Here is a 27,776-nt window from a genome sequence, read left to right as displayed (position 1 = left end):
ATAATAATGATGGTATCTGTTAAGCGCATACTAGGTGACAGGCACTGTGCTGAGCGCTGGGGTGGATCCAAGCAAATCAAGATGGATACAGACCCTGTCGAATGTGGGGCTCACTGTCTCTATCCCCGTTTTACAGAGGTAACTGAGATCCAGAGAAGGAAAGTGACCTGCCCAAGGTCACACAGAAGACAAGTGACAGAGCCCGGATTATTAATAACAATAATAATAATGGTATGAAGCGCTTAGTATGCACAAAACACTGTTCTAAGCACTGGGGTAAGATGCAGCGCTTAGAACAGTGCTTTGCACATAGTTAAGTGCTTAATAAATGCCATCATTATCATTGTTTTTATACAAGATAATAATAATAATAATAATAATGTTGGTATTAAGAGCTTACTATGTGCAAAGCACTGTTCTAAGCACTGGGGTAGATACAAGGTAATCAGTTTGTCCCACGTGGGGCTCACAGTTTTACTCACAAGATGATCAGGTTGTCTCACATGGGGCTCGCAGTCTTAATCCCCATTTTCCAGATGAGGTAACTGAGGCACAGAGAAGCGAAGTGACTTGCCCAAAGTCACACAGCTGACAAGAAGCGGAGGTGGGATTAGAACCCATGACCCTCTGATTACCAGGCCCGTGCTCTATCCACTATGCCAGCGTTTAGTATGGTGGCTCCAGCACTTAGTACAGTGCCTGGCACATAGTAAGCGCTTAAAAAATGCCATTATTATTATTATTTCAATACAATAAATTAGTAGAGATTTTCCCTGCCCATAAGGAATTTACAGGTTAGAGGAATGCAGAAGCTTTTTTATTTTGTTTTATTTTTTAATGGTTTTTGTTAAGTATTTATTATGTACCAGACACTGTACTAATTGCTGGGGTAGATACAAACTAATGAGGTTGGACACAGTCCCTGATCCAGCGCTTAGAACAGTGCTTTGCACATAGTAAGTGCTTAATAAATGCCACTATTATTATTATTATTATTATTTATAGTGGCATTTGTTAAGCGCTTACTATGTGCAAAGCACCATTCTAAGCGCTGGGGAGGTTACAAGGTGATCAGGTTGTCCCACGTGGGACTCACAGTCTTAATCCCCATTTTCCAGATGAGGTCACTGAGGCCCAGAGAAGTGAAGTGACTTGCCCAGAGTCACACAGCTGACAACTGGAGAAGCCGGGGTTTGAACCCATGACCTCTGACTCCAAAGCCCGGGCTCTTTCCATTGAGCCACGCTGCTTCTCTATTACCCATATAAGACTTAGTCTTAATCCCCATTTTTCAGATGAGAGAACTGAGGCCCAGAGAAGTGAAGTGACTCGCCCAGTCACACAGCAGACAAGTGGCAGAGCTGGGATTAGGACCAGGTTTGGGATTAGAACCCAGATCCTTCTGACTCCCATTCCTGTACCCCATCAACTAGAAACTAGGATGTCTCTACACATCCACACCGTGCTCTATCCACTAGACTACATTGATTCATTCAATCGTATTTATTGAGCACTTACTGTGTGCAGAGCACTGTACTAAGCGCTTATTGATCCTCCGTAGAAACACATCCATTCCATGCTCTAATAGCCCACACTGCTTCTCTTCAGCAACAAATCTACTCCGTCCCCTAATCATTAGGCCAGTCAATCAATCGTATTTATTGAGCGCTTACTGTGTGCAGAGCACTGTACTAAGCGCTTGGGAAGTACAAGTTGGCAACATATAGAGACAGTCCCTACCCAACAGTGGGCTCACAGAGGCCACACAGCTTCTCTCTGGACTCGTCCACTCTAGCAGCTTTTGGTTGGCAGTTTCAATCCGAGAAGCGTGACTTAGTGGCCAGAGCCCAGGCTTGGGGGCTTGGGAGTCAGAGGTCGTGGGTTCTAATCCCACCTCTGCCACTTGTCAGCTGTGTGACTTTGGGAAGTCACTTCACTTCTCTGGGCCTCAGTGACCTCATCTGGAAAATGGGGATTAGAACTGTGAGCCCCACGTGGGACAACCTGATACCCTTGCATTTATCCCAGTGCTTGGCACATAATGATAATAATAATGACATTTGTTAAGCACTTACTATGTGCAAAGCACTGTTCTAAGCACTGGGGAGGTTACAAGGTGATCAGGTTGTCCCACAGGGGGCTCACAGTCTTAATCCCCATTTTACAGATAAGGGAACTGAGGCCCAGAGAAGTTAAGTGACTTGCCCAAAGTCACACAGCTGATAATTGGCGGAGCTGGGGTTTGAACACATGACCTCTGACTCCAAAGCCTGTGCTCTTTTCATTGAGCCACTGTGCTTCTCTATCAATCAATCGTATTTATTGAGCACTTACTGTGTGCAGAGCACTGTACTAAGCGCTTGGGAAGTACAAGTTGACAACATATAGAGACAGTCCCTACCCAACAGTGGGCTCACAGTCTAAAAGGGGGAGACAGAGAACAAAACCAAACATACTAACAAAATAAAATAAATAGAATAGATATGTACAGTTAAAATAAATAAATAAATAGAGTAACAAATATGTACAAACACATATACATATATACAGGTACTTCTCTAGTAAGTGCTTAACAAATACTATCATTATTGTTACCATTATTATCTTTCTTTTACAAGTTCTGACCCTCATGAGGGTCCCAATTTAAGGCACCGGAGAATTCTCTGCTTCAAAGAGGACAAATAAGGAGGAGTAGTTCATTCATTCATTCAATCATATTTATTAAGCACTTGCTGTGTGCAGAGCACTGTACTAAGCGCTTCTCAGAGGGCCAGTCCAGGATCCCTGTTTAGGGCAAATATTCAGCCGCTGTTTTGGACCAGACTAGCACCTCATCAATCGTATTTATTGAGCACTTACTATGTGCAGAGCACTGTACTAAGCGCTTGGGAAGTACAAATTGGCAACATATAGAGACAGTCCCTACCCAACAGTGGGCTCACAGTCTAAGAGGGGGAGACAGAGAACAAAACCAAACATACTAACAAAATAAAATAAATAGAATAGATATGTACAAATAAAATAAATAAATAGAGTAAAAAATATGTACAAACATATATACATATATACAGGTGCTGTGGGGAAGGGAAGGAGGCAAGATGGGGGGGATGGAGAGGGGGACGAGGGGGAGAGGAAGGAAGGGGCTCAGTCTGGGAAGGCCTCCTGGAGGAGGTGAGCTCTCAGCAGGGTCTTGTTGAGCGCATGACTTAATAGTTACAGTACTTGTTAAGCACTTATTATGTACAAGGCACTGTACTAACCACTGGGGTATACACAGTCCCTGTCCCGTGTGGGGCTCCCAGTCTCAATCCCCATTTTATGGACGAGGTCACTGAGGCCCAGAGAAGCGATTTGACTTGCCCAAGGTCGCACAGCATTCATTCATTCATTCATTCAATTGTATTTATTGAGCGCTTACTGTGTGCAGAGCACTGTACTAAGCGCTTGGGAAGTACAGGTTGGCAACATATAGAGACGATCGCTACCCAACAGCGGGCTCACAGTCTAGAAGCAGACAAGGAGAAGAGCCGGGATGAGAATTCATGACTTTCTGGCTCCCGTGAGCATCCACACTCTGTCTTGTCACCTGTTTTATGTGAAAGGCAAGCGGACCTTCCCGCTCAGCACAGCGCTTAGCACATGGTAAGCGCCTCGACTGATCCCACATAGTAAACGGACCGAACTAGGCCAGCCACCACCACCTGCTTCCTGAATCACTTCATAGAAGCAGCGTGGCTCAGTGGAAAGAGCATGGGCTTTGGAGTCAGAGGTCAGGGGTTCGAATCCCGACTCCACCACGTGTCTGCTGTGTGATCTTGGGCAAGTCATTTAACTTCTCTGGGCCTCAGTTCCCTCATCTGTAAAATGGGGATTAAGACTGTGAGCCCCAAGTGGGACAACCTGATCACCCTGTATCCTCCCCAGCGCTTAGAACAGTGCATTGCACATAGTAAGCACTTAATAAATGCCAATTATTACTATTATTATTATTATCATTAGCCCGACTGCAAGAGCAATTCAAAGGGATGGGGGTTGCTGAATGGAGGAGAAGTTATTTTGATTCATTAGTGGAGAAGCAGCACAGCCTAGTAGTTAGAGCCCAGACTTGGGAGTCAGAAGGATCTGGGTTCTAATCCCGGCTCTGCCGCTTGTCTCCTGTGTGGCCGCCTGTGGCTCAGTGGAAAGAGCCTGGGTTTGGGAGTCAGAGGTCATGGGTTCTAATCCCAGCTCCACCACTTAATAATAATAATAATAATAATGGCATTTATTAAGTGCTTACTCTGTGCAAAGCACTGTTCTAAGCACTGGGGAGTTTACAATGTGAACAGATTGTCCTAAGGGGGGCTCACAGTCTTAATCCCCATTTTACAGATGAGGTAACTGAGGCATGGACAAGTTAAGTGACTTTCCCAAAGTCACACAGCTGACAATTGGCGGAGCTGGGATTTGAACCCATGACCTCTGACTCCAAAGCCCGGGTTCTTTTCCACGGAGCCACGCTACTTCTCATTAATAATGATGGCATTTGTTAAGCGCCTACTATGTGTCAAGCACTGTTCTAAATGCTGGGATGGATACAAGGTGATCAGGTTGTCCCACGTGGGGATCGCAGTCTTAATCGCCATTTTCCATATGAGGTAACTGAGGCCCAGAGAAGTGAAGTGACTTGCCCAAAGTCACCCAGCTGACAAGTGGCAGAGCTGGGATTAGAACCCACGACCTCTGGCTCCCAAGCCTGTGCTCTTTCCACTAAGCCACGCTGCTTGACAAGCCACTTGTCAGCTTAAGTAGCTTAAGTGACTTTAACTTCTCTGTGCCTCAGTCACCCCATCTGTAAAATGGGTATTAATTCTGTGAGCCCCACGTGGGACAACCTGATGACTTTGTATCCCTCCCAGAACTTAGAACAGTGCTTGACACATAATAAGCGCTTAACAAGTACCATTATTGTTCTTCTTATTATTATCTGGGCCTCAGTGACCTCATCAGTAAAATGGAAATGAAGACCGTGAGCCCCATGTGGGACAGTGACTCGCATCTACCCCAGTGCTTAGAACAGTGTTTGACACATAGTAAGTGCATAACAAATACCATCATTATTAGTAGAAATCCAGAAAAAACTTGGAAAGACATTTGGTTCTAGAGTTGGTGTGGGCTTTTGAGCTGGATGAGGTGGAGAAAACACAAGAGAATGTTAATTTTTTTGTTTCTTTCGTGCCTCTTACCCCACGCTACTAAAAATCCCCGGAGTCTTTGCATCAAGAACCCGTTATTGTAATGGGGAAAGCAACCCTGTACAGAACTGCGATTTCCATGTTGGCGTGGCTTGGAAAAATGCTTTGAATGCAGACACCGAGATTGGTTTCATACTCTTTAAAAAAAAAAAAAAAACCACAAAAAAGAGTAATAATCATTTTTCAATCAATCAATTAATCATATTTATTGAGTGCTTACTGTGTGCAGAGCACTGTACTAAGCACTTGGGAAGTACAAGTTGGCAACATATAGAGACAGTCCCTACCCAACAGTGGGCTCACAGATCGGAGTAAAGTTTATAGTGAGTCTGTGGTATCAAAACATATTCCAGTTGGTGAAATCACGGTTTTAGCCTCTTTGTACCTTTTTTAGTTGGTGATGATGATGATGGTATTTAAGTGCTTACTTGATCCAGCGGACATCCCTCCCCACTCATTCATTCATTCAATCGCATTTATTGAGCACTTACTGTGTGCAGAGCACTGTACTGAGCACTCCTGCATCAACTGTGGCTGTGTTAATTTAGTATTCCTCTATTCCCCATCGGGATTATGCTTCCATTCCCTTCCAAACCCCGCTATCTCATTCCCCACCACCTTATCTCTGTCTGTCTTTGTGTCTGTCTCTCACACTCCCACAGCATTAAACGATTAATTTTAACTAACATCGCAAGGTCGGGACTAAAGGATACATATATGTACATGTTGGGCATCAGATTATTTAAGAGAAACAGTGTGGCTCAGTGGAAAGAGCACAGGCGTGGGAATCAGAGGTCATGGGTTCTAATCCCACCTCTGCCACTTGTCAGCTGGGTGACTTTGGGCAAGTCTGGGCCTCAGTTACCTCATCTGTAAAAGGGGATTAAAGACTGGGAGCCCCATGTGGGACAACTTGATGACCTTGTATCTTCCCCAGCACTTAGAACAGTGCCTGGTACGTAGTAAGCGTTTAACAAATGCCATTATTATTATTTAAAAACGGTTGAAATCTTAATCCCATTTTTCCTGCAAGGGCAAGACTTTGCTTAGGAGTGGAAGTGCTGTAAGATTTCCAAAATTTTCCCTGCTGAGGGCCACTAATCATGGACCCCACCCCTGCACGCGGCACTTTGTATTCAGGGTGGGACAGAAGGATCTGGAAGAATAAGAAAGCGGATGTTTAGCGTGCCTAACTGCTTCTCTGGGAACCTGTTCCAAAGCCCAACCCAAAAAAGCAAAATGGGAAAATATGAAGAATATCCAGTTTCGGGATAGGGAGGGCAACTTTTTGTTTTCTGTTATCGGGAGAACAGTGATGAACATTTCATCTCTCCAGGATCGTGTCTACTACTACTAATAATAATGTTGGCATTTGTTAAGCACTTACTATGTGCAAAGCGCTGTTCTAAGCACTGGGGGGGATACGAAGTGATCAGGTTGTCCCATGTGGGGTTCACAGTCTTAATCCCCATTTTACAGATGAGGTAACTGAGGCTCAGAGAAGTTAAGTGACTTGCCCAAGGTCACACAGCAGACATGTGTCGGAGTCGGGATTCGAACCCATGACCTCTGACTCCAAAGCCCGTGCTCTTTCCACTGAGCTACTAAAGCTATTGTAATCTTTTTGAAGCGCTCAGTAAACAGTTAGGTGCTCAGTAAGTAGTCTTGATTGACCTCAGGACTTCTTTTCCAAGTGAGTGCTGATAACCACCCATGGGTCTGTATCCAACTGCTCACTCTTTTATTTAAGTAATTACTCATCATGATATTTATCTTTTCTCTCCCTCCTTCTGTAGAGAATTTTGTTTCTTTTTCCTCTCTTGGACTGTCGGTTCCCTGAGGAGGAATTATTATTATTATTATTATTATTATTGTTAATCAATCAATCAATCGTATTTATTGAGCGCTTACTGTGTGCAGAGCACTGTACTAAGCGCTTGGGAAGTACAAGTTGGCAACATATAGAGACGGTCCCTACCCAACAGTGGGCTCACATTCGGGTGAAGACTGTAAGCTCCCCGTGGGACAACCTCATCACCTTGTATCCCCTCCCAGTGCTTAGAACAGTGCTTGGCACATAGTAAGCGCTTAACAACTACCATCATTATTATTATTATCATTATTATTCTCTGTGCCTCAGTTACCTCATCAGGAAAATGGGGGTGAAGACTGTGAGCCCCCCGTGGGACAACCGGATCACCTTGTAACCTCCCCAGCGCTTAGAGCAGTGCTTGGCACATAGTAAGCGCTTAAAAAATATCATTATTATGATTATCATTATTATTCTCTGTCCTTCAGTTCCCTCATCTGTAAAATGGGGATGAAGCCTACTCTGTGTCAAGCACTGTTCTGAGCTGAGGTAGATACAAGGTAATGAGGTTGTCCCACATGCTCCCAGTCTTAATCCCCATTTTCCAGATGAGGAAACTGAGGCCCATAGAGGTGAAGTTACTTGCCCAATGTCACCCAGCAGACAAGAGGCGGGGCGGGATTAGAACCCAGGTCCACGTTCCCTGCCCACAAGGGGCTCACAGTGTAGAAAGGAATACTGACATTGATGTACATAAATAATCAATCCCACTGTTGGGTAGGGACTGTCTCAATGTGTTGCCAATTTGTACTTCCCAAGCGCTTAGTACAGTGCTCTGCACATAGTAAGCGCTCAATAAATACGATTGATGATGATGATGATGGTATCTACTGAATGCTTGCTGTAAGCAGAGCATTGTACTAAGCATTTGGAAGACATTATGACTTTGTAATAATAATAATGATGATGATGGTATTTGATAAGTATTTGATACTTATTTGATAAGTATTTGAAATTTGATAGGGAAGCAGCGTGGCTCAGTGGAAAGAGCCCGGGCTTTGGAGTCAGAGGTCATGGGTTCAAGTCCCGGCTCTGCCACTTTTCAGCTGTGTGACTGTGGGCAAGTTCACTTCACTTCTCCGTGCCTCAGTTCCCTCATCTGTAAAATGGGGATTGACTGTGAGCCCCCTGTGGGACAACCTGATCACCTTGTAACCTCCCCAGCGCTTAGAACAGTGCTTTGCACATAGTAAGCGCTTAATAAATGTCATTATCATTATTATTATAAGTGCTTACTATGTACAAAGCACTGTTCTAAGCGCTGGGGGGGGATACAAGGTGATCAGGTTGTCCCACGTGGGGCTCACAGTCTTAATTCCCATTTTCCTGATGAGGGAACTGAGGCCCAGAGAAGTGAAGTGACTTGCCCAAAGTCACACAGCTGACAAGAGGGGGAGGCAGAATTAGAACCCAGGACCTCTGACTCCCAAGCCCGGGCTCTTTCCACGGAGCCACACTGGTTTTCAGGATGGTATTTGAGAGCTTACTTTGGCGGAGCCTGTAACTAAACAATTGAGAGAGCACAATCCATGTTGTTAGACAAGTTCACTGCCCAAAAGGGAAGACTGCTATCGATATGCATAAAAATAAGCAATCAATTAATTGTGATTATCAATTATCAATTACCAATAATTGTAATTGTAATTATCAATTATCAATTGTAATTATAATTGTAATTATCAATTAATTATCAATTAATGGTAATTTATTTATATTAATGTCTGTCTCCCCCTTTAGACTAAGCTCATTGTGGGCAGGGAATGTTTTTGTATATTGCTGAATTGTGCTCTCCTAAGCGCTTACTACAGTGCTCTGAACACAGTAAGAGCTCGATTAAATAGACGATTAATAGACTGTGAGCCCACTGTTGGGTAGGGACTGTCTCTATAAGTTGCCAACTTGTAATTCCCAAGCGCTTAGTACAGTGCTCTGCACACAGTAAGCGCTCAATAAATACAATTGATGATGATGATGATTAAATACGTTAGATAAAGGACGGGTATTTATTGAGTGTTTCCTTGGGAAAATCACTCTCCTAACAGAAGCGGCACGGTGCGGTGGATTGAGCGCAGGTCTGGGCGCCAGAGTTCATGGGTCATAATCCTGTCGCTTGTCTGCTCTATGACCTTGGGGTAGTCATTTCACTTCTCGGGGCCTCAGTTGTCCCATCTGTAAAATGGGGCCCGAGACTATTAAACCCACATATGACGGGGGACTGTATCCAACTCGATTTGCTAATATCCACCCCAGCGCTTAGTGCAGTGCCTCATGTAGAGTAAGTGCTTAACAAATATGGCTATCATTATTATTATTATTATTATTATTATTATTATTATGGATGTGGGAGAGTACATATGAGTTGGGAGACATGTTCCCTGCCCACAACCAGCCTAGGGACAGTTTCCTCATCTGTAAAATGGGTATTGAGAGTGTGAGCCCCACCAGGGACAGGGACTGTGTCCACTGGCTCAGTGAAAAGAACCCAGGCTTGGGAGTCAGAGGTCATGGGTTCTAATCCCGGCTCCGCCACTGTCATTCATTCATTCATTCATTCATTCAATCGTATTTATTGAGCGCTTACTGTGTGCAGAGCACTGGACTAAGCGCTTGGGAAGGACAAGTTGGCAACATATAGAGACGGTCCCGACCCAACAGCGGGCTCACAGTCTAGAAGCTATGTGACTTTGGGCAGGTCACTTTGCTTCTCTGTGCCTCAGTTCCCTCATCTGTAAAATGGGGATGAAGACTGTGAGCCCAACGTATGACAACCTGATCACTTTGCATTCCTCCAGCGATTAGAACAGTGCTTTGCACATAGTAAGTGCTTAACAAATCCCGTCATTATTATTATTATTATCATTACTATTATTACTTGTACCCACCTCAGCCCTTAGTACAGTGCCTGGCAGCATATAGTAAGCACTTAACAAATACTATTATTTTCATTATTGTCATTATTATTATTATTATTATTACTTGTACCCTCCACAGTGCTCAGTGCCTGACACATAGTAAGTGCTTAACAAATCCCATCATCATCATCATTATTATTATTATCATTACTATTATTACTTGTACCCACCTCAGCCCTTAGTACAGTGCCTGGCGGCATATAGTAAGCACTTAACAAATACTATTATTACCATTATTGTTATTATTATTATTATTATTATTATTACTTGTACCCTCCCCAGTGCTCAGTGCCTGGCACATAGTAGGTGGTTAACAAATCCCATCATCATCATTATTATTATTATTATCATTACTATTATTACTTGTACCCTCCCCAGTGCTCAGTGCCTGGCACATAGTAAGTGCTTAACAAATCCCATCATCATCATTATTATTATTATCATTACTATTATTACTTGTACCCACCTCAGCCCTTAGTACAGTGCCTGGCAGCATATAGTGAGCACTTAACAAATACTATTATTTTCATTATTGTTATTATTATTATTACTTGTACCCTCCCCAGTGCTCAGTGCCTGGCACATAGTAAGTGCTTAACAAATCCCATCATCATCATTATTATTATTATTATTATCATTACTATTATTACTTGTACCCACCTCAGCCCTTAGTACAGTGCCTGGTGGCATATAGTAAGCACTTAACAAATAGTATTATTATCATTATTGTTATTATTATGATTATTATTATTATTATTATTATTATTATTGTACTATTGTATAGAGAAGCAGCGTGGCTATAGAGAAGCAGCGTGGCTCAGTGAAAAGAGCACAGGCTTTGGAGTCTGAGGTAATGGGTTCGAATCCTGGCTCCACCACATGTCTGCTGTGTGACCTTGGGCAAGTCACTTAACTTCTCTGAGCCTCAGTTACTCTCCTGGAAAATGGGGATTAAGACTGTGAGCCCCCCGTGGGACAACCTGATCACTTTGTATCCCCCCCAGCGCTTAGAACAGTGCTTTGCACATAGTAAGCGCTTAATAAATGCCATTATTATTATTACCTTCCCCAGTGCTCAGTGCCTGGCACAAAGTAAGTGCTTAACAAATCCTATTATCATTTAGACTGTGAGCCCACTCTTTTAGACTGTGAGCCCACTGTTGGGTAGGGACTGTCTCTATATGCAGCCAACTTGTACTTCCCAAGCGCTTAGTACAGTGCTCTGCACACAGTAAGCGCTCAATAAATACGATTGATGATGATGATTATTATTATTGTCATCATTATTATTACTTATACCCACCCTAGCACTTAGTACGGTGTCTGGCACATAGTAAGCACTTAATCAATCAATCAATCAATCATATTTATTGAGTGCTTACTGTGTGCAGAGCACTGTACTAAGCACTTGGGAAGTACAAATGTGATCACTTATTATCATCATCAATTGTATTGAGCGCTTACTATGTGCAGAGCACTGTACTAAGCACTTGGGAAGTACAAATTGGCTACATATAGAGACAGTCCCTACCCAACAGTGGGTTCACAGTCTAAAAGACTAATTATTACTATTATTATTATTATCATTATAATTATTATTATATTTATTATAATTATTATAATTATATTTATTATATAATTATATTTATTATCAATCAATCAATCAATCGTATTTATTGAGCACTTACTATGTGCAGAGCACTGTACTAAGCGCTTGGGAAGTACAAATTGGCAACACATAGAGACAGTCCCTACCCAACAGTGGGCTCACAGTCTAAAAGGGGGAGACAGAGAACAGAACCAAACATACCAACAAAATAAAATAGGATAGAAATGTACAAGTAAAATAAATGAATAAATAAATAGAGTAATAAATATGTACAACCATATATACACATATACAGGTGCTATGGCGAAGGGATTATTACTATAATAGTAATTATTATTATTATTATTATTATTACTAATAATAATAATGACATTTATTAAGTGCTTACTATGTGTGAAGCACTGTTCTAAGCAAGCGCTTAACAAATGCCACAGTCATTAAGCGCTTAGTCCAGTGCTCGGCACCCGGTAAGCACTCAATAAACACGACTGAATGAACGAATGCTCTAACGGTCATCATCATTAGCTAGTATCATCCGACGACGATGCAAACCTCACCTCCTCCTCCTCCTCATCAATCGTATTTATTGAGCGCTTACTATGTGCAGAGCACTGTACTAAGCGCTTGGGAAGTACAAATTGGCAACACATAGAGACAGTCCCTACCCAACAGTGGGCTCACCGTCTAAAAGACTAAGTATTACTATCATTATTATCATTATAATTATTATTATATTCATTATTATTATCATAATTGTGTTTATTATATAATTGTATTTATTATAATTATTATAATAATTATTATTACTATAATAATAATGATTATTATTACTACTAATAATGCCATTTATTAAGTGCTTACTATGTGTGAAGCACTGTTCTAAGCAAGCGCTTAACAAATGCCACAGTCATTAAGCGCTTAGTCCAGTGCTCGGCACATAGTAAGCACTCAAACACGACTGAATGAACGAACGCTCTAACGGTCATCATCATTAGCTAGTATCATCCGACGACGATGCAAACCTCACCTCCTCCTCACCATCATCAGTCGTATTTATTGAGCGCTTACCAGGTGCAGAGCACGGTACTAAGCGCTTGGGAAGTACAAACTGGCAACACATAGAGACAGTCCCTCCCCAACAGTGGGCTCACAGTCTAAAAGGGGGAGAAAGAGAACCAAACCAAACATACTAACAAAATGAAATGAATAGGATAGATATGTACAAGTAAAATAAATGAATAAATAGAGTAATGAATATGTACAACCATAAGTTAGTACTCCTCTCACCAGTTTCCTCTCTGTTTTTTTCTGTTCCTATTTTTTTTTTTTTCTTTTTCGGTCCGGCCGCTCCTCCAGGTATACAAATGCTCTCAGTCCAGCCAGACACGAAGCCGAAAGGTTGTGCTGGCTGCAACCGGAAAATCAAGGACCGCTACCTTCTCAAAGCCTTGGACAAATACTGGCATGAGGATTGCCTGAAGTGCGCCTGCTGCGACTGCCGTCTGGGAGAAGTGGGATCCACTCTCTACACCAAAGCCAACCTCATCCTGTGTCGCAGAGACTACCTCAGGTAGGATAATAATGATAATAATTATAATAATAATGGCCTTTGTTAAGCACTTACTATGTGCAAAGCCCTGTTCTAAGCTCTGGGGACGATACGGGGTGATCAGGTTGTCCCACGGGGGGCTCCCAGTCTTCATCCCCATTTTCCAGATGAGGGAACTGAGGCCCAGAGAAGTGACTTGCCCAAAGTCACACAGCTGACAATTGGCAGCGCCGGGACTTGAACCCGTGACCTCTGGCTCCCAAGCCCGGGCTCTTTCCGTTGAGCCACGCTGATGCTTCTCCAAACTCCTTCACGGGCTTCCTTTCCGAAGCCGGAGCTCGGGGTTGTCACGGATCTCAGAGAAGCAGCATGGCTCAGTGGAAAGAGCCCGGGTGTGGGTTCTAATCCCGCACTCCGCCCCTTGTCTATCTTTTTTTAAAATATTTTTTCTTTTTTTTATCTGTTAAGCGCTTACTATGTGCAAAGCACTGTTCTAAGCTCTGGGAAGGTTACAAGGTGATCAGGTTGTCCCACGGGGGGCTCCCAGTCTTCATCCCCATTTGACAGATGAGGGAACTGAGGCCCAGAGAAGTGACTTGCCCAAAGTCACACAGCTGACAATTGGCAGAGCCGGGACTTGAACCCATGACCTTCTGGCTCCCAAGCCCGGGCTCTTTCCATTGAGCCACGCTGATGCTTCTCCAAACCCCTTCACGGGCTTCCTTTCCGAAGCCGGAGCTCAGGGTTGCCACGGATCTCAGAGAAGCAGCATGGCTCAGTGGAAAGAGCCCAGGTGTGGGTTCTAATCCCGCACTCCGCCCCATGTCTATCTTTTTTTAAAATATTTTTTCTTTTTCTTATCTGTTAAGCATTTACTATGTGCAAAGCACTGTTCTAAGCGCTGGGGAGGTTACAAGGTGATCAGGTTGTCCCACGGGGGGCTCCCAGTCTTCATCCCCATTTTCCAGATGAGGGAACTGAGGCCCAGAGAAGTGACTTGCCCAAAGTCACACAGCTGACAATTGGCAGAGCCGGGACTTGAACCCGTGACCTCTGGCTCCCAAGCCCGGGCTCTTTCCGTTGAGCCACGCTGATGCTTCTCCAAACCCCTTCGCTGGCTTCCTTTCCAAAGCCGGAGTTCGGAGTTGTCACGGATCTCAGAGAAGAAGCATGGCTCAGTGGAAAGAGCCCGGGTGTGGGTTCTAATCCCACACTCCACCCCATGTCTATCTATTTTTTTAATATATATATTTTTTTATCTGTTAAGCACTTACTATGTGCAAAGCACTGTTCTAAGCGCTGGGGAGGCTACAAGGTGATCAGGTTGTCCCACGGGGGCTCACAGTCTTCATCCCCATTTTACAGATGAGGGAACTGAGGCCTAGAGAAGTGAAGTGGCTTGCCCAAAGTCACACAGCCGACAATTGGCAGAGCCTGGATTTGAACCCATGACCTCTGACTCCAAAGCTCATGGTCTTTCCACTGAGCACAAGAAATACGATTGAATGAATAAATGGATTGATTGATTAAGCCCAATGTGGGACAATCCCTGTTCTCTTTCATCTGTAGTCTGCGTGAGCCCCACGTGAGAAGCATGGCTTAGTAGATGGAGCCCAGGCTTGGGAGTCAGAGGTCATGGGTTCTAATCCCAGCTCCACCACTTGTCTGCTGAGTCACCTTGGACAAGTCAATTCACTTCTCTGGGCTTCAGGGACCTCATCTGCAAAATGGGGATTGAGATTTGTAAGCACTTAAATGCCATTATTATATCGTTGCCTGTCTACTTGTTTTGTTTTGTTGTCTGTCTCCCCCTTCTAGACTGTGAGCCTGTTATTGCATAGGGACTGACCCTATCTGCTACCAAATTGTACTTTCCAAACACTTACTGCAGTGCTCTGCACACAGTAAGTGCTCAGTAAGTACGATTGAATTCATTCATTCATTCATTCATTCAATCGTATTTATTGAGCGCTTACTGTGTGCAGAGCATTGTACTAAGCGCTTGGGAAGTCCAAGTTGGCAACATCTAGAGACGGTCCCTACCCAACAGTGGGCTCACAGGCTAGAAGGGGGAGACAGAGAACAAAACAAAACATATTAACAAAATAAAATAAATTGAATAAATATGTACAAATAAAATAAGGTAATAAATACGTACAAACATATACATATATACAGGGAGGAAAGGCAGGGGGATGGGGAGGAGAAGTGGGGGTTCAGTCTGGGAAGGCCTCCTGGAGGAGGTGAGCTCTCAGTTGGTCTTTGAAGGGAGGAAGAGAGCTAGCTTGGCGGATGTGCAGAGGGAATGAATGAATATTATCATTAATATCTTGGCACCTGGGGAATGCATGACGCTTCTCAGATACAAAAATGGATTTGTTTGGGAGTGGGGAGAAGTGAGGAGCATTTACTGAGTGCTCACTTGTCTAGTCAGTCAATCGTATTTATCAAGTTCTTACTGCGTGCTGAGCTCTGTAGTAAGCACTTGAGAGACGACAATACAACAGCGTTGGTAGACGCGTTCCCTGCGCACAACAAGTTCACAGTCTAGAGGGGGACACAGTCGTAGATATGGATAAATTATGGATAAGTGGTGTGGGCCTGAAGGAGGGGTGAATATAAAAGGAGCAGAACAGGATGATTCAGAAAGGAGCGGGGAGAGAGGAAATGAGGACTTAATCAGGAAAGTCCTCTTGGAAGAGATATGCTCTTAACGATTTGAAGGTTTGGAGAGCGATCGTCCGTTGGATATGAAGAGGGAGGGCGTTTGAGGCCAGAGGCAGGAGGCGGGAGAGAGGTCGGCGGCGAGATTGAAGTCTAGCGAGTGGGTCGGTATTAGCTGAGCGGAATGTGTGGGCTGAGTTGGAATAGAAGAGCAGGAAGGTGAGGCAGGAGGGAGGCAAACTAAGCACTTTAAAGCAAATGGTGAGGAGTTTCTTTTTTGTGGAAGTGGATAATAATAATGACAGTATTTGGTATGCACTTACTATGTGCTAAGCACAAGGCAAGCAGGTTGTCCCATGTGGGGCTCACAGTCTTCATCCCCATTTTACAGAGGAGGTAACTGAAGCCCAGAGAAGTGAAGTGAGTTGTCCAAAGTCACACTGATGACAAGGGGAGGAGCCGGGATCAGAACCCACGACCTCTGACTGCCAAGCCTGGGCTCTTGCCACTAAGCCATGCTGCTTCTCACAACTAACCTGATCACCTTGTATCCCCCCAGCGTTTAGAACAGTGCTTCACACATAGTAAGCGCTTAACAAATACCAGCGCTTAGAACAGTGCTTTGCACATAGTAAGAGCTTAATTCATTCATTCATTCATTCAATCATATTTATTGAGCACTTACTGTGTGCAGAGCACTGTACTAAGCTCTTGGGAAGTCCAAGTTGGCAACATAGATGGTCTCTACCCAACAGCGGGCTCACAGTCTAGAAGCTTGATAAATGCCGTCATTATTAAATATATCATTATTATTATAATTAGCTACTGGAGGTTCTTGAGGAGCCCATGCTCTTTCCACTAAGCCATGCTAAGTGAAGCGACTTGCCCAAGGTCACACAACAGACAAGTGGCTGAGCCAGGATTAGAACCCATGACTCCCAAGCCCGGGATCTTTCCACTAAATCGCTGTTGTGCTTTCCCAAACGCTTAGCGCAGTGCTCGGCACACAGCAAGCCCTCCATCCATCCATGATGACTTGGATCCTGCAGGGAATCCTTGCTGGAGAGACCTCGCGGGGCAGACAAGAGAAAACAGATCTCGGAGTTGAAGGTCACTGGTTCCACTTTGCCCTCTGTGTGGCTTTGGACAAATAATAATAATTATAATAATTATGGTATTTGTTCAGCACTTAAATATGCTCCAGGCGCTGTACTAAATGCCAGGGTGGATACAAGCAGATCGGGCTGGAAACAGTCCCATGAAGGGCTAAATCCCTTAACTTCTCTGGACCTCAGTTTCCTCATAGGCAAAATGGGGATGATCCTAACTCCCTTTCCATATTCCCAGAGATGTTCTGAGGAGAAACTTTGACCTCAGTAATGTGAAAGGGCACGAAGAAATACGACTTTCGTTATCAATCAATCGTATTTATTGATCGCTTACTGTGTGCAGAGCAATGTACTAAGCACTTGGGAAGTACAAGTTGGCAACATATAGAGACAGTTCCTACCCAGAAGTGGGCGCACAGTCTAAAAGGGGCTCGCAGTCTAACAGATTTTGATTCTGATCCTAGAAATGGAAGCTTGGGGCTTCTATTTTATTATTATAATTATTATTATCATTATTATTATTTTCATTCAATTGTATTAATTGAGCACTTACTGTGTGCAGAGCACTGTACTAAGCACTTGGAAAGTACAATTCAGCAACAGAGACAATCCCCACACAACAGCAGGCTCACAGTCCAGAAAGGGAGAGACAAACAACGAAACAGACAGGCACAAGGGTTCTGATCCCAGCTCTGCCACTTATCTGCTGTGTGACCTTGGGCCAGTCACTTTACTTTTCTTGGCCTCGGTTACCTCATCTGGAAAATGGAGATTAAGACTGTGAGCCCCACAGTCTTACTATGTGCCAAGCACCTGACTTTCTTTTATCTACCCCAGCACTTAGAACATTGCTTGGCACATAGTAAGCACTGAACAAATGCCATCATTATCATTATTATTATTCTCTGGGTCTCAGTTCCCTCATCTGTAAAATGGGGATTGAGACTGTGAGCCCCTTGTGGGACAGGGGCTGTGTCCAACCCAGTTTGCTTTTATCCACCCCAGCACTTAATACAGTGCCTGGCACACAGTAAGCACTTAACAAGTACCAAAATTATTATTATTACAGTGTTTTATTGGTATACTCCCTCAAGAGCTTAATACAGTGCTCTGCACACAGTGCTCAATAAATATGATTGACTTTGGATGAAAATGATTTTAAAAATCAGTAACTTCTTCACTGGCCCTTCTCTTCTCTATGGGTGGATTTTTGAGGAGATGGGGAGGACGGGATTTTGGCTCTGGTAATAATGATAATCATGGTATTTGTTAAGCGCTCACTACATGCCAAGCACTGTTCTAAGCACTTGGGGAGATACAAGGTAAGCAGCTTTGTCCCAAGTGGGGCTCACAGTTTTAATACCCATTTTCCAGATGAGGTAACTGAGGCACAGAGAAGTGAAGTGACTTGCCTGAGGTCACACAGCAGACAACTGGCAGGGCAGATAGGCAGGAGCTGTGCCTCTGTCTCCAGCAGAAGAGGTGCTTCAGTGGTGATAATAAATAATAATAATGATGGCATTTGTTAAGCGCTTACTATGTGCAGAGCACTGTTCTAAGCACTGGGGGTGATACAAGGTGATCAGGTTGTCCCACGTGGGGCCTCACACTTTTAATCCCCATTTTACAGATGAGGGAACTGAGGCTCAGAGAAGTGAAATGACTTGCCCAAAGTCACACAGCTGACAAGTGGTGGAGCCGGAATTCGAACCCATGACCTCTGACTCCCAAGCCCGGGCTCTTTCCACTGAGCCACGCTGTTTCAGTACTACTACTACTACTACTAGATTTTTACTACACTTGAGTAAATGCTGTTGTAGGAATTAGTTAGACCTTGAACTCTCTGGGCAAATACAAGACGAGGGGCATCATCTCATGGTGTAGTTGATAGAGCACCGGCCGTGGGTTCTAATCCCGGCTCCACCACTCGTCTGCTGTGTGGTCTTGAGCAAGTCACTTCACTTCTCTGGGCCTCAGTTCCCTCACCTGTAAAATGGAGATTGAGACTACGAGCCCCCTGTGGGACCAGGACTGAGTAAAATCCGATTTGCTTGTAAACCCGCCCCCCGCCCCCCCCCCGCCCCGGTGCTTAGTACAATGCCTGACACATAGTAGGTGCTAAAAAATACTGTAATTGTCATTATTATCATTAGGTGGTAGGGGAAAGGTTAGAAAGAAGCGCAGTGCTTGTAAAAGCACTTGAGTAAATAGGACTCAGTCACTGTCCCACATAATAATGACAAAGATGTTATCTGTTAAGCGCTTACTATGTGTCAAGCACTGTTCTAAGCGCCGGGGTAGATACTAGCTAACCAGGTAAACACAGTATTTGTCCCACATGGGGATCACGGTCTTTATCCCCGTTTAACAGCTGAGGGAAATGAGGTCCAGAGCAGGGAAGTGATTTACCCAAAGTCACACAGCAGACAATTGGCGGAGCTGGGATTAGAACCCAGGTCCTTTTGACTCCCAAGCCCAAGGTCTATCCACTAAGCCATGCTTTTCACATGGGACTCACAGTCTACGGAAGAGAGAGAACAGGGATTGTCCCACGTGGGACTTAATCAATCAATCAATTTACTGAACCCTTACTGTGTGCAGGGCGCTGTACTAAGCGATGGGTCATATTTAATGGAAACCCTGGATAAAAATAGGAGGTGTAGGAAATCAGCCACAGGGACTTTCATTTCTAAAAGCAGCCTAGAAAGGTTGCACGATTTTCAGCTAGAGCTTTTGTGAGTAAGAGTCCGTTTCCTTCATGCTCTCTTAAGCACGATTAGGTGGCATTTATTGAGCGCTTGGGAAAGTTACAATAAAATGGAGTCACGAACCTTGCCCACAAAGAGCACGATGGTTAAAGCCCCAGCCTGGGTATCAGAGGACCTGGGTTCTAATCTCCGATCCGCCACTGGCCTGCTGTGTTACATTGGGCAAGTCACTTCACTTTTCTGTACCTCAGGTCTCCCAACTGCAAAATGGGGATTCAATAGCTGTTGCTTGTTATTGAAGGTATTTAAGTGGTTACTATGTACCGGGCATTGTACTAAGCATCAGGGTAGATACCAGGTAATCAGGTTGGATACAGTCCTTGTCTCACATGGAGTTCTCAGTCTTAATCCTCATTTTACCGACTATGTCCTTCAAGCATTTGGTTTTCATTCCATTCATTCATTCAATTGTATTTATTGAGCGCTTACTGCATGCAGAGCACTGTACTAAGCGCTTGGGAAGTACAAGTCAGCAACATATAGAGACGGTCCCTACCCAACAACGGGCTCACAGTCTAGAAAGGGGAGACAGACAACAAAACATGTAGACAGGTGTCAAAATCATCAGAACAAATAGTTCCACCCTCAGATCCACAGCACTTACATACAGTTTCATAAATTATTTGTTTATTCATTCAGTCGTATTTACTGAGCTCTCACTCTATGCAAAGCACTGTACTAAGCACTCATAATGATGGTATTTGTTAAGCGCTGACTATATGCCAAGCACTATTCTAGGTGCTGGGGTAAAACATGGTAATTAGGTTGCCCCACATAGGACTCACAGTCTTCATCCCCATTTTACAGATGAGGTAGCTGAGGCACAGAAAAGTTAAGTGACTCACCCAAAGTCACACAGCTGACAAGTGGCGGAGCCGGGATTAGAACCCATGTCCTCTGACTCCTGAGCCCAGGCTCTTTCCACTGAACCACGCTGCTTCTCTATATCAATGTCTGTCTCCCCCTCTAGATTGTAAGCTCACTGTGGGCAGAGATTGTGTCTACCAACTTTAATATCGTACAGTGCTCTAAACTGGAAGTTCTTTGTGGGCAGGGAATGTGTCTGTTAGATTGTTCTGTTGTACTCTCCCCAGAACTTACTATAGTGTTCTAAACACAGTAAGCGCTCAATAAATACGACTGTTCTGCACTCTGTAAATGCTCAATAAATACCACTGACTGATTCATAGAGCAGGATTGTTTCTCCCCCACCCTTTTCCAACCCCCTCCAGCATTTAACAGAAATTGCGACAGGCTGTATATTTAAGAACTTTGTAGCCTGAGCCAATAGGTGTTGACATCTCCACGCTCACTCCTCAAAATCCCTACCGCATGCCCCGTCCTGTTCAATGTGAATTTCCAGATGACTTTCATCATTTATAAGCGTTCTGTGGGAATTTCGGGAGTTCAGTTGAAATCTATCCACTCTTACTGTGGTTGACATCCAACCATAACACCCTAGCCAACGTTTTTCATCCAGATAAATGGAGGGTCTTTTCTTTTTTAACACTAATTTCCTTCTGACGGTATTATGATCAGTAACTAGTTCCTTTTCGTGTCTTTTGCCGTCGAGTCGTGCCTGACCTATAGCGACGCTATGGACAAATCTCTCCCAAAATGGCCCACTCTCCATCTGTAAATGGTAGTTTATCCATAGAGTTTTCTTGATAAAAATATTCTTCACATTCTTCCGTGCAGTAAACCTGAGTCTCCTCCCTGGACTCTCTCCCGGGCCGCTGCTGCCCAGCACGGGGGAGTTTTGGCCTGTAGCAGATGGCCTGACGCTCGTTAGCCACTGGCCAATCTAGGGATAGAATTTGAACTCTCCAGGTGCCACTATGAGAGGGGAACAAGTTCCTGCTCAATAGGAATATTCTGCTCAGTTAAATCCGCTGGGAAGTCAAAATAGATCTGCTTCCTGAATGGGCAGTCAATTAGACGGTTGGAGTGAATATCCCCATGCTGTGTAGTGACCCCTAAAGCAGAGCGCGATAGACTCTCTGCTACGCAACTCATACCGGACAAGTAAAATCGGCCCTTGCTACTCACTTTCAGGCAATTGTGTTTTCTTTAAACCTGCCAACTTCTCATTTGTGATGTGTTCCAAAGCATTAAGCTAGCGCTCTGTCTCCGTGTACTGCCACTTATTGCTTAGAAAACCAAGCGGTGGTGTGGAAACTGACTGGGATATCCTGTGGGAGAGCGGCCAAAATAAATTATTCCTCCTGCGCCAGCCCTCAGAGGGAAGTAGCAATAATTTTCTTGTGGAGAAAGAGAACGGCCCATTCCTGGCTCCAAATTCAGTAGCCCCTCGCACTGTGTAAAAGCTTTCTGCTCGACTTCATGTTGCACCCACCTCCTTTCCCCAGCCTGAAAGTCAGAAAGGTAACTGGGAAAATGGGACGGCAGAAATAATTACGATCCCAGCTTAGAGCGTTCATTTCCAGCTGACCGTCCCATCCGGACGCTGGCTATAAATTCACTCTCCTTCACACCTATCAGAGCGAAATTGGGGTCCGGATACAAATAAATCCACATGCTGTGTTTTAATAGCTCCTCTCTGTCCATCGCCTGACCTGGAGTGCGGTTCCAAGAGCGAAGGAAAATGGGTCTGTTTTTTTGCAAATACTATCTTCTTTCTTTCAAAGTTGCAGCTTTAGACATTTGAAGTTGCAAATACAATTCGGCTTATGTGAAAATCATTTCGGGGTTCCCCAGATGGACAATGCGGAGAAAGGAGCCGTTTAAAATGCAAAATTATTTATGGATTTGATTCACATGCCTGGCTTACTGCAGTTCAAAAGTAGAGGTCACCCACCTTTTCGAGCTGATAGGTCTTAACCATATAAAACTTTTTTTTTTTTTGTACAAGAAAACCTCAACAATGAGACTAAATGGGAGAGGTTTGTAATAATACATCTCTTCATTCATTCATTCAATCATATTTATTGAGCACTTACTGTGTGCAGAGCACTGTACTAAGCGTTTGGGAAGGGACGAGTCGACAGAAGATAGAGACGGTCTCTACCCAACAACGGGCTCACAGTCTAGAAGGGGGAGACAGACAACAAAACAAAACTTGCAGACAGGTGTCAAAATCAATAAATCCCCTTGAGTTAACTTTTTGTTCCCTTTTTCTTTAATGGTTGGGGGAGATATAATAGTAATAATAATAATGATGGTATTTATTAAGCCCTTACTCTGTGCCAGGCACTGTTCTAAGCGCTGGGGTAGATACAAGGTATTCAAGTTGTCCCATGTGGGGCTCGTGGTCTTAATCCCCATTTTAAAGATGAGGTAACTGAGGTCCAGAGAAGTTAAGTGACTTGCCCAAAGTCATACAGCTGGCAAATGGCAGAGCTGGGATTAGAACCCACAACCTCAGACTCCCAAGCGCGTGCTCTTTCCACTAACCCACGCTGCTTCTCTAATACAGTTAACTAATATAGCTTAATGCAAGTTAACTGGGTTGAGCACCGTCCCTATCCCACAGAGGGGTCACAGTCAAAGTATCCCCGTTTTACAGTTGAGGAAACTGAGGACCAGAGAAATGAAATTGAGATTTTCTGGATGTGTAAATCAACTCCTCACTTGCTAGAAAGAGAAAAATGACACTATGGTACCAATTTAATAAATTATATTAAAAATTATCATTTAAGCTTTGCTTGGAATATCTACCTGGGAAGAAAAGCTCAATTAATAATAATAATAATAATGGTATTTATTAAGTGCTTACTATGTGCAAAGCACTGTTCCAAGCACTGGCGAGGTTACAATGTGATCAGGTTGTCCCACAGGGGGCTCACAGTTTTAATCCCCATTTTACAGATGAGGAAACTGAGGCACAGAGAAGGTAAGTGACTTGCCCAAAGTCACACAGCTGACAGTTGGCAGAACCAGGATTTGAACCCATGACCTCTGACTCCAAAGCCCATGCTCTTTCCACTGAGCCATGCTGCTTCATGTTTAATAGAAACAGGAATGGATTTTGTGGGCCGAGGGAGGGGGAAAATGTTGTTCCGAGTTTACCAAAAAATAAAAGAACCGTTCTAATACTGACTGGCAATCTTTCCAATCAAAGCTATAATTTTTATCGCCCATCTTAGAGTTTAAATTAACAGCTGCATCTGTCCTGATTCTTCGACTTGGGGAATTATCAATTCTCACATAAACATTTTCCTAATTCTTAGAGTGGGATTTCTGTAGGTAGGAGTCATCTAACTCTGCATATTCTTTAGCATCATAAATTATAAATAATCCTTTGTTTTGGGGAGATAGAGTACTTATCAGTCCATCAGTAGCATTTTTTGAGCATTTACTGTGCACAGAGCACTGGACTAAGCGCTTGGGAGAGTCTGATATAACAGAGATGTTAAGCGTGTCTTTTCAGTTTTCTTTCCTTAGGGCTTATGGATCTGTTTTGAACTTCAGATGGCTGCAGTAGATGCCTCTTGCAGGCAGTCAAACTCTGCTTTTGCAAGTAAATTTAGAATTAAGTGCTTCTGGAAGCATTTATAAATGACAACTCTTCTACTTCCTTCTTGAGCACTTCATAGAAGAACAGAACTCCAGGAAAGAGCTGACTTGGTTACTTTGAGAATTTACATTGGCCTGCAAAACTGAGTAAAGATCCCAAAGGATCAATTAGCAATAATTAAACGCTCTATTTTGAGAGGATTCAACCTGCGGAAAGCAGACCAAAGTCTCACTGCATTCAATTATCAGATTTTCACGTGCGGGCACCGAAAATAGCTTGGAAAATTTCACATACGGCTGTGTACTTTCAAAGCTGAGCAACATCGAAGATCTTGGCTTCTTTTTTTTTGTTCTTTATTTTCATTTTATTGAAATGCCGTGAGGAAAATTGAGGGAAATCACTTCTTCTTTTTAACCCGTAAGAGAAAACGATATTGGGGGTGAAATACATTTAGGAGAAGTGAGTTCCTTAATCAATCAATCATATTTATTGAGTGCTCACTGTTTGCAGAGCACTGTACTAAGCGCTTGGGAAGTACAAGTATAGAGACAGTCCCTACCCAACAATGGGCTCACAGTCTAAAAATCTTCATCTTTTCACTTTTTCTTGGGCCCAATCCCTAGGGTAGGTGAAAATGAGAACTGTGCATTGAAAGAGATAAAAATGATGGAGGGGAAAACACTGGGACTTGATTCAGATTTCCTCTTTTGACTTGGAAAAAGAAGTAGGGGGGAAAATGATGATCTTTATAAGTGACCATCTGCAAAAAGACTTTGCTTCTAGTCATTACTTGCTCTCTTCTCTCTGGCCTCCTTCACATCACTCACTTTGTTTCCTCAGGCCTGGGAGTCCCTCCTTCACCACATCAAGTGCTTAGAACAGTGCTCTGCATACAGTACGTGCTCAGTAAATACTATTGAAAGAATGAATCAGACGGACAACGACCTCTCTCGATCTCCATCTTTCTTGAGCAGAACTTGGCATGACTCCCTCTCACTCCTGCCTCTTCTTCCTCAATAATAATAATAATAATAATAATAATAATAGTAATAATGATGATGGTATTTGTGAAGCACCTACTATGTGCCAAGCACTGTTCTAAGCTCTGGGGCAGCAAGATAATCAGGTTACCCAGCGTGGGGCTCTCAGACAATCCCCATTTTACAGTTGAGGTAACTGAGGCACAGAGAAGTGAAGTGGCTTGCCCAAACTCACACAACTGTTAAGTGGTGAAACCGAGAATAGAATCCACAACCTCTGACTCCCAAGCCCGGGCTCTTTCCCTTCTAGACTGTGATATACGTATACATATGTGATAGTGTGTGTGTGTATATATATATATATATATATATAAAAAATGTATGTATATGTATATCACAGTCAAGAAGGGAAAGAGCCCGGTCTTGGGTGTCAGAGGTTGTGGATTCTATTATATCTGTCTATATATGTGATAGACATATATATACATATATGTATATATGTTTGTACATATCTATTACTCTATTTATTTTACTTGTACATATCTATTCTATTTATTTTATTTTGTTAGTATGTTTGGTTTTGTTCTCTGTCTCCCCTTTTAGACTGTGAGCCCACTGTTGGGTAGGGACTGTCTCTATATGTTGCCAACTTGTACTTTCCAAGTGCTTAGTACGGTGCTCAGCACACAGTAAGCGCTCAATAAATACGATTGATTGATTGATTGTGAGCCCACTGTTGGGTAGGGACCGTCTCTATATGTTGCCAACTTGTACTTCCCAAGCACTTAGTACAGTGCTCTGCACACAGTAAGCGCTCAATAAATATGATTGATTGATTAATTTCCACTAAGCCATGTTGCTTTGTATTTACTGAGCACTTACTGTCTGCAGAGTACTGTATTATGCATTTGGGAGAGTACAATAGAACAATAAACAGACATATTCCCCACTCACAACGAGTTTACAGTCTAGAGGGGGAGACGGATGTGAATAGAAATCAATAAATGACAGATACAGACATAATTGCATGGGGCTCATGGGGGGAATGAATTAGGGAGCAAGTCAGGGTGACACAGAAGGGAGTGGGAGAAGAGGAAAGGGGGGACTTAGTCTGGGAAGGCTTCTTGGAGGAATTGTCTTAATTATTATTCGTATGGCTAGCAGAGTGGAAAAACCATCCCTTGCCTTGATAATAATAATCATAACCGGTATTAGGTAAGTGTTTGCTATGTGCCAGTTCGGGTTGATAGAAGCAAATTGAGTTGGACATAATCGCTCTACCACATGGGACTCACAATTTTAATCCCCATTTTAGAGATGGGGTCACTGAGGCCCAGAGAAGTGAAGTGTCTTACCCAAGATCACACAGCAGACAAGTGGCAGAGCCGGGATTAGAACCCATGACCTTCTGATTCCCAGACCCGGGCTATACCACACTGCTTCTTTGACGATAATGATGGTATTTGATAAGCGCTTACTATGTACCAAGCACTGTTCCAAGCACTGGGGTAGATACAGTGTAATCAGGTTGTCCCACGCGGGGCTCACAGTCTTAATCCCCATTTTACAGATGAGGTCACTGAGGCCCAGAGAAGTGACGTGTCTTGCCCAAGGTCACACAGTTAACAAGTGGCGGAGCACTTTAAAATAAGAAAGTCACATTCAAAGTCATCCATTTTTCCCCATCAAGTTCCAGTTTCAGTTCTCGCCCTCAGCGTCATTTTTCTGGCAGGAATCTTTCTCTCCCGCTCCTTCCCCACTTTGTTTTCCGGCTCCTTCCTTTCCCATTTTCCTCTCCACCCCTTCCTCTGCCCCTCTGCCCTAGGACAGGGGGGAAAGCCTTGTGGCAAGAGATTAGAGACGTGCTGCCTCCTTTGAGGTGACTTTGGATCGATTTCAGTCTCCTTTCACGGCTGTTCGAGGCTTTAGTCTAAAGCGGTGTGGATTGAATATTAAAAATCCGCGAACTCTGTGAATGGCAGATTCCTCCAAAAACCTCACTTCATCATCAAAAAAACCCTATTAAGTGCCCGCTGGATGTATTGTGATCTAAGCTGATGTAATCTTCTGGTTTGAGTAATCTAATATGAGATGGAATAATAATAATAATGGTATTTATTAAGTGCTTACTATGTGTGCAAAGCACTGTTCTAAGCGCTGGGGTAGATACAAGCTTATCAGGTTGTCCCACGTGGGGCTCACAGTCTTAGTCCCCATTTGCCAGATGAGGTAACTAAGGCACAGAGAAGGGAAGTGACTTTCCCAAAGTCACACAGGTGACAAGTGGCAGAGCTGGGATTTGAACCCATGACCTCTGACTCCAAAGCCTGTGCTCTTTCCACTAAGCCACAGCTGCTTCTGTTCGCTTTGCACATAGTAAGTGCTTAACAGATGCCATCATTATTATAATTATTACTCATCATTATTATCATTATTATTATTATTATGGTATTAAGCTCTTCCTAAGTCCCAGAGCTCCAGGAAAGCTTGCAGTCTGATCCCATAAAATCAGTTAATTGTACTTATTGAGTGCTCACTGTACTAAGTGCTTGGGAGAGTACAATATAACATTCATTCATATCGAGTGCTTATTGTGTGCAGAGC

The 27,776-nt window shown here is 43.5% G+C and overlaps 1 protein-coding gene across 8 annotated transcripts in view; it reads left to right on the top strand.

The window, feature by feature from the left end:
• Positions 1-27,776, top strand: part of LMO3 (LIM domain only 3) — a 116,347-nt gene that overhangs the window by 8,305 nt on the left and 80,266 nt on the right. For all 8 annotated transcript variants that reach the window (XM_038770757.1, XM_038770766.1, XM_038770802.1 and 5 more), the window contains one exon: positions 12,982-13,195. In XM_038770757.1, coding sequence (XP_038626685.1) covers positions 12,990-13,195 — 206 coding nt within the window. In that variant the 5' untranslated portion in view covers positions 12,982-12,989. The remainder of the gene's footprint in view (positions 1-12,981; positions 13,196-27,776) is intronic.

Source organism: Tachyglossus aculeatus, chromosome 2 (genome assembly GCF_015852505.1).
Source record: "Tachyglossus aculeatus isolate mTacAcu1 chromosome 2, mTacAcu1.pri, whole genome shotgun sequence".
In the NCBI taxonomy this organism is placed as follows: domain Eukaryota; kingdom Metazoa; phylum Chordata; class Mammalia; order Monotremata; family Tachyglossidae; genus Tachyglossus; species Tachyglossus aculeatus.
Note: the sequence above shows the minus strand (reverse complement) of the source record. Positions and strands in the feature narration are given on the sequence as shown.